Source organism: Eubalaena glacialis, chromosome 14, assembly GCF_028564815.1.
Source record: "Eubalaena glacialis isolate mEubGla1 chromosome 14, mEubGla1.1.hap2.+ XY, whole genome shotgun sequence".
NCBI classification, from domain to species: Eukaryota; Metazoa; Chordata; class Mammalia; order Artiodactyla; family Balaenidae; genus Eubalaena; species Eubalaena glacialis.
Genome location: NC_083729.1, coordinates 41,026,587 through 41,034,533, shown reverse-complemented (window position 1 = coordinate 41,034,533; position 7,947 = coordinate 41,026,587). Strand labels below are relative to the sequence as shown.

The 7,947-nt window shown below is 47.2% G+C and overlaps 1 protein-coding gene across 1 annotated transcript in view; it reads left to right on the top strand.

The window, feature by feature from the left end:
- The first annotated feature begins 495 nt into the window (after nucleotides 1-495).
- Nucleotides 496-7,947, top strand: part of LHCGR (luteinizing hormone/choriogonadotropin receptor) — a 61,568-nt gene continuing 54,116 nt past the window's right edge. The window contains exon 1 of the mRNA XM_061168717.1: nucleotides 496-727. Coding sequence (XP_061024700.1) covers nucleotides 570-727 — 158 coding nt within the window. The 5' untranslated portion in view covers nucleotides 496-569. The remainder of the gene's footprint in view (nucleotides 728-7,947) is intronic.

The following is a 7,947-nucleotide window of genomic DNA, read 5'->3' as shown; positions in this document are numbered from 1 at the left end:
TTACCCATAGCGTGAAGGAGTTGCTGGGAGAGAACGGGAAAGGATTTGGGGGCTGAGAATGAAAGAGAGGAGGAGGAGCGTCTGAGCTGGGCACTTTCACCCCTTCTGAAGCGGACAGGGCTGGTATCGAGTATCATCAGTCCGTCCCTCTCACAGATGAAATAAGAGACATTCGGGAAAGGAACACGACTCGCTCAACTTCACACTCATAGTTACAGCAGAGCCGGGACGAGAATTCAGAACTCCCCACCTCTTCCCGTATCCAAAGCATTCACCACTTCCACACACTACCTCCTGTAACTAGGGCCATTTGGAGATGCAGAGGCCAGGCTGGGGAACGCAGCAGAAAGGAGGTGATGGGGTCCCTCAGGCCACTGTCCTGGGTCGAGGCAGAGCGGAGACTCAGCAGCGGGGGCGCCGTCGGGGATGGGGGGGCGGGGGGCAGAGGCGGGCCGGCGCGGGAGGAGCCGGAGGGCAGGCCAGTGGGCGGGGAGAGGGGCGCGGGCCGCGCTCCCGGGCTGCCCCGGGCACTGGCCCAGCCGCAGGAGCCCGCGCTCAGGCTCCCGGCCATGGGGCGGCGGTCCCCCGCGCTCCGGCCGCTGCTGCTGCTGCTGCTGCCGCCGCTGCTGCCCCGGGCGCTGCGCGGGGAGCCCTGCCCCGAGCCCTGCAGCTGCCCGCCCGACGGCGCCCTGCGCTGCCCCGGCCCGCGGGCCGGCCTCAGCCGACTGTGAGTACGCGGCGCCCCCGCCCTGGCACCCTCGCTCGCTCCGGCCGCCTTGCCTCCCTGCTCTTTGGTCCCCTTCACCTGGATGCTAGGAGAAAGACGCTTCGCCCTGCCGAACTGCACCACCTCTCAGGGTGATAAGCCCAAGCTTGGCGTCTTTGCCACGCCCCGCCACACCTGGGGTCGGGGTCCCGCGCACCCTCCAGCCCCAGATGGCCCCAGGCCCGCGCTTTCACCCTGGCTGGGGCCACGGCCAGGGGCGTGGAACTGCCCGGAAGCCACACGGGGTGGCCTCGCTCCCTGCAGCTGCTGGAAGCGGACGGGGTGTCATGCTCCTCAGTCGGCAGCTGTCTCCGTCCGGAGAAGTCTTGCGTGTTCTTTGAGCCTTGGGCCAGCCAGGATGGCGACGGTTACTGTGCGCTCTGGTACCCTATGTTCCTCTAGGAATGCGGTGCTCGGGCCCAGTGTCCAGGGGTGACCTGGTCACTCAGTGGGGACTGCTGGCTGGCGCATCCCCCAACCAGTGCTCACCTACACCTTAGTGAGCATACAAGCCATTGCTCCACCCCAGCCCCAGATGTACTTGCATTTCAGCCTGGTTGTCTGATCAGATGTACTTGCATTTCAATCTGGTTGCCGAATCGATGTGAGGCCTTGAGTTCCAGCTCTGGCACACCACCCCTTAGGGAGCTGTAGACATTGGCAGGCAGGTGGAGGAAGCGGGCTGCTGTAGTGATGGGTTGAAGAGGAGAGGGCGGCCTTCGGTACTAGTGTATTGGAGTGTCACCAGACACTTTTTCGAAAAAAGGTACCACATATTACATGGTTCTATTTATATGAAATGTCCAGATCGACAGAAAGGAGATTAGTAGCCATCAGGTTGGAGTGAAGGCCCAGTGACTGCTCATGGCTGTTGCTTTTTGTGGTGATGAAAATTATCTAAAATTAGATGGTGGTGATGGTTGCACAACTCCATGAACATACTAAAAACCATCGCAATGTACAATTAAAATGGGTGAATTTTACGGTATATAAATTACATCTTGATAAAGTTGTTAAAAGAGAAAAGGAAAGAAAAAAAAGAAGACTATAAAAGTATCCAAAAGGCACCAGGCTGGTAGAGGTGTTGGTTATGTTCTAAACGTTAGAGGTGACGGAATTCCATGCTGGGGGAGGAAAGAGATCCCCCCCGCCCCATTTCCTTGGGCTCCCAGCAGTCTGTCAGGAGCCTGCTTCATGGAGGGAATTCCTCCACCCTCCTGAAGGGCTGAGATTCTCCTCTGGGAGAGTTAGTGGCCTTTGGGGAATATTTGTGGTTGAGAGATAAGGTTTAAAGGTTGAGGGGCTTATATTAATTGGTTTGCATTAATTATCTTGTCAGCTCAATTCCCTGAAGGTGAGGACCATGCTAATAGAATTTGTTTCAATCAATAAATAAATCCATAGAAGCTGCCTTCCAAGTCCCAGCCCTTGTCCTTCCCTGACAAGCCTCCCATCTTGCTCTTATGGATGACTGTGCCACTAACACTGTGCCTTTCTCACTCACCTGGTACTTATCATACAGGTTATAAGAACCTGAGATCCAAAGAGTTGGAAAAATCTGCCCAAGGTCCCACAGCTATTGAGTCGCAAAGACAGGACTTCACCTGCTATCTTTTTATATTTGCTAGTTTTTGTAAGAAAATTACCCCTTCCTTAAAAAAAGAAAAAAATTTTTCAGCTTCTCCAAATTGGCACTGAGTTAGAAAACCTCCTGGTTTCTACCAGGAGACAGGCATGGGTGAGGCAGGCATGGGTGAGGCAGGCATGGGTGAGGCAAGTCCCAGCTCCTTTCAGATTCAGCTTTTCACTGAGCTCTCTCAACAATTCCCGCTGCCACACCCACACTGGCCTCAGGAGAGCAGTACCTCTTCCCTGGAGTAGGCTGAAGTGAAAAGACTAAAACTAAACAAATTCTCTCACTGCCCCACAGCACAGTTTAAAGAAGCCTCGAACACCTCAGAAAGATTTTATAGGGTTGACTAGGTTTGGGGATGGAGGTGGGAAACAGGTACAATATAAGTACTGCTGGCATGCTGAGGCTGGCTAGTCCCGCTCCCCAAAAGGAGCCAGTTGTCGAGGCTCTGAACATGCCTGTGGGATTCTAGAGGATCCTTGACTCCCTCCCTTCACATGCATTATCTTGGCATGCACACCAGCAGCATCTCCTCCTAGACATTTAAACCCCTTAGGTCAGCACGCACTCTGACCCGCACAAAGTCAGGCTTCCCAAGGATCAGATAATTGAGAGATGACCTCATCCTTCAAGGGACAACCCTATGGAGGTGGAGCCTATAAAAGCCAAAAGGGGGTAAGTTTTTCAGCATGATAAGGTGACTTCAACATCCATATGACAAGAGAGATGCATAGAACGAATAGGAGGGTAGTTTCTTTAAGACCATGTTCCTCATACCAGCAGCATAAGTACCACCTGGGAAATGTTAGAAATGCATACACTCAGGCCCCAGTTTCTGCATCAGAAACTCTGAAGGTGTAGTCCAGCAATCTGTATTTTAACAAGCTCCCCAGGTGATTCTGATGCATGTTAAAGTTTGAGAATCAAGGTATTCCTCCATGGAGGATATAATCTTCTGGAAAGCAGGAAGCATGTTTAAAACTTCTTTGTGCCATACACTTCTCTTTTCCATCCCCTCCGACACCCCTGACACACACACACACACACACACACACACACACACACACACACACAGACAGTACCTATTTATTGCAAAAGGCAGCTGTGATCAGATTAAAACTTCAAAGTCTGAGATATGGAAAAATAAACAAGATTAAGAAAAAATTTTTTGTTTTGTTTGTTTTGTTTTGTCTTCAAAAAAGGAGTAGAGGAAGGAATCCATGGAGAAGGACAGATTGAAGACACAAGGGATGATGGTATAAGATGCCCATGGGAGTGGGAGGAAGGCATCAGTGTCAGATCAGAGGGGAAGGGTTAATCTTAAAAGAGAGGGATACTTCTGAGCTCTGGCAGAAGAAGACAGATGGATGAAGGTGTAACTTAACATTGAAGCAAAGGAAAGAAAAAGTGAATGGGTTCTGCTTAAATCCTCTTTTCTTGATGATGAATGAATGAAGTGGTAAACAGTAATTACAAGATAGAAAATGCCATGAATAACAAGTTATTGGGAGTTCATAAAAAGAAGAGAGCTGAAATTATGAGATAAGGGATAAGAGGGATGTGGTCTTGCACTGTTATCCACAGGGTCTGATTCTGCAGAGAGAAGGGTAGCTTTCTCAATTCTGGGGGTTGGAGGAGGCGAGTACCACAGAGCACCTTAAAATTCATCACTGGCCCCTCAGTAGATGCTAGTGCATGTTTTAATCATTTCAGGCCTTGGTAGTCCTGCCTTATAAGACTTCCATCTAAAGTCCACTATTTGGTTAAAAAAAAAAAAAAAAAGGAAAATGGATAATAATTGCTTATCATTGATAAGCCCACTGCTTGCAAATTTTGAAAATGGCTTTGTTCAATTGTTCAGATCTTTCCAGCCCAATAACGTTTTATTAAAAACTTAGGTATTTAAAATCTAAAATGTGATACAAAAAAAAAAAAAAAAGCCACCCATGTATTCACTCATTTTAATTGGAGAAAAAAAAAGTAAAGGAAAAGAATTAATTTTAAAAATGTCCTTTTCCTTTTGTTATTAGTTCCAGACAAGTCGAAGGAGGGAGAGAGAAAATAAAAATCTCACCTTGCCCATGGTTATATAAAGATCTTTGTCTCTATGACAACAGAAAGGTTGATCTGCTTGATATGGAAACAGCTTCTGAAAAATCTGTTAGTAAGAAAATGCTAATAATAATAATAGCAATTTATTTTTTGCATGCTGTGCCTACTAAACAGAGATTAAACTTTTAGACTTTATTATAAGACACAATCCAGAGACTTTGGAAGGATAAAATGTGCTGTATCCGTCAGTCCAGTGTCACAGGAAGATGTTAATTTTCTAACATCTTTCCTGAATGTCTTTCTCCTTCTCCTACCTTGAGTATAAATCAGGATCCAGAATGGTGTTCTATGCTGTAGAAGGATGTACCAATGGAGGGCATGGTCCCTGTGCTTGAGGAGTCCACAATCTAGGTGGAAACACACCCACACCCAAGAGACGTGTAGGTAGGAAGAGAGAGGCAACGAGGCTCTAAGGAATTCAGGGAATAGATCAGTCACTATGGACTGAAATCTCCAAGCGAAGGTGTCGTGGACCAAGGGTTATGAGGCTAAACCTTGAAGGAGAGAAGGGAAGGAGAGTCCAGGTGGAAGAAAAACACAGGTGAGAGTAGGCTAGACATTTCCCTACTGAGAAGCAAAGAATAAGGTTGAATGGATCCTTTCCTTTTTATACCTCTCCCTGGTTCTTTGGGGAAATTTTTTGGTAAGGGAAGATATAAAGTCATCAGAAATATTTGATTAAATTACCCAGAGAGTTGTGCAAAAAGAAAAGAAAAATTCCTAATATGTAGTTCTTAACTAATAAACTTTCAAAGTCATTCTTGGACAGTTGATTACAAAGGCATTAAGTAAAAATCATGATTTGGAGTCACTTCCCAACAAGCTTTCCCCAATGTCCCCTCTCTCCCACACACACATACTTGCTTTGATACCTTGTACTTAATCTACTTTTGCATACACCCCACATAACGTAACTGTTTATTCCATGTGTACCTCCTCTGCAACAGCAGGGTTTCTCAACCTCAACACAGTTGTCATTTGGGGCCAGATAATCATTTGCTGTTGGGGGCTGTTTCATGTACTGTAGGGTGTTCAGCAGCATCCCTGGCCTCCACCCACTATATGCCAGTAGCACTGCCCTCCCAAATGATGACAACCAAAAATGTCTTTAGACATTTGCCAAACGCCCCTGGCAGGCGTGTGTGTTGGGGCAAGGGATGGGGGAGTCCCCACCTCACCCCACCATGGTTTTGAATCATTGTGCTAAAGTGAGAAGCACCTGAAGAGGTCTTATTCAACTCAGGATTCCCAAGATTTCACAGGCAGTATGATTAAAGTGTCTATTGAACTACATGATGATCAAACTGAGTAGAGAGCTGAATAGGAACAATGAACCAATGCAAAAAGGAAGCATGTATGTTAGTTAGCATGTACCACACCTAAATATCACTTAAAAATCTCCATCCTAGAAAATGGGGAGATGATGAGGTGCTATGAGTAGCAGAGGGAGTCAACATCCAGGTCCCAGATTTTGCAGACCTCCCAATCTCTCCTTTGAAAGGGCCATCCAGAGAAGCAAGACCAGAAGCTTACCTACATTAGTACAGCCCAACAATTCCATAGATTGTTCTACTGTTTGTTGTTAATTTGTTTTAACTTACTTATTAGAGAAAAATCAATCCTCAGCCCAGGGTCCATTAAAACAAAACAAAACAACCACCAAGGCAGCCTGAATTGAGATCTATGGGTTCCCGTCCAGGACACCAGGTAAGAGTCCACAGTATAGAGGGAAGCCTACCAAACTCTTACAAGTAGGACAGCTTGGCCCTACCTACAGCTTCCCTGCAGCTGAACCAGACAAAACAAAAACAAAAAAATCCCTTGGAATTCTGAAAGCTCATGTCCCACCTTCCTACCCTACTCCCACAAAAACAAACCAAAAATAGCCAACAACAGCAAAAAACAAACAAACAAAAAAAACAAAGACCCAAGGTAGAGGTTGATCTTGAACCTCAGTTCTGACTCAGCTCTCCCAGCTATTACCTTCAAGACAATTCTTAAACCTGGCTGTGCCTATAAGTAGATTCCCTGGGGGAAGCTTTGCAATGACCAGATTTTATTAGTTTAAAAATCATCCTTTTGGAGAAAGTGAATGATGCCCCCTAGCAGGACACTAAAAAGCAAGCAACAGAGTTCCCAAAATCTCAATGGAAGTGTACAGCCAAAAATCTTCACACACGAATCCCTTTGTCATTGGACCCAGCTCTCCCTTTGGAGAGCAATAATTCCTTGGATTTTTTTCTACATTATTCTTTTTTTTAAATTTCAAAAGCAGTATGTCAGGGACTTCCCTGGTGGTGCAGTGGTTAAGAATCCACCTGCCAGTGCAGGGGACACAGGTTCGAGCCCTGGTCTGGGAAGATCCCACATGCCGCGGAGCAGCTAAGCCCGTGCACCACAACTACTGAGCCCGTGCTCTAGAGGCCACGAGCCACAACTTCTGGGCCCGTGCGCCACAACTGCTGAAGCCCGCACGTCTACAGCCTGTGCTCCACAACAAGAGAGGCCACCACAATGAGAAGCACGTGCACCGCAATGAAGAGTAGCCCCTGCTAGCCGCAACTAGAGAAGGCCCGCGTGCAGCAATGAAGACAATACAGCAAAAAAAAAAAAAAAAGGCAGTATGTCAGATTAATTCAGGGCTCCAGTTCTGCTCCTTTACCCACCTCTATCTTCTTCCCAAGCTCCTCAGTTTGGCTTCTTTTCATGTCTTGAAATGAGGCACAAAAGCTTTCTTTCCAAAATACAATCTCCCAGGTTGGCTGCACCAGACGGTGTCTTGGCCTTGTGTAATTTTGATCTTACACATGGAATTTTAAAGCCAGTTGAGTCATGGTGGTGGAGAGAGGCCCTGCTGCTCACTTCCAGACCCAAGAGGGCTGGCTCCACGGGAGCATATGTGTTCTGTTCTGGCAGCTCCCCTTGGTGTGTGAAAAATCACATTTAATGCAGATTTTAGCAAATTTTGCACCAGCTCTTTTTTTAAGAAGGCAATTAAAATAATCCCACCCACCAGTCAGGTGGGCTTCCTAACTCAGTGGGCAGCTTCTAGCAGCTTCTCCACATGGTCCTCATTTACTCTCAGCTTCTGCCTCCCAGGAAGATGCCACCCCGTCCCAGCCAGCAAACCACTCACAGCTGCTCTCTGTGTGGCCCTGAACCACAGCTCTTTAATGCCACCTGAGCCAAATTCAGAAAAGTCCAATTTACAAGTAAAACTCAACTTTCAGAATGAAGGCTTTATCCTTTGCTGCTGTTAAATTTGTCCTTGACGCTGATAAAATGAGGTGACTCCTAGGTTCATAATTCTACCTCATGAGCATCAGCGGACAGCATTTCTGAGCCCACAGGGGTGGGGATGCCCTGGTACGACAGGGCAGGGTCCAACACAGTCCCCAGATTATCTGAATTGATCAACAGGACAAAGACCAGCAGA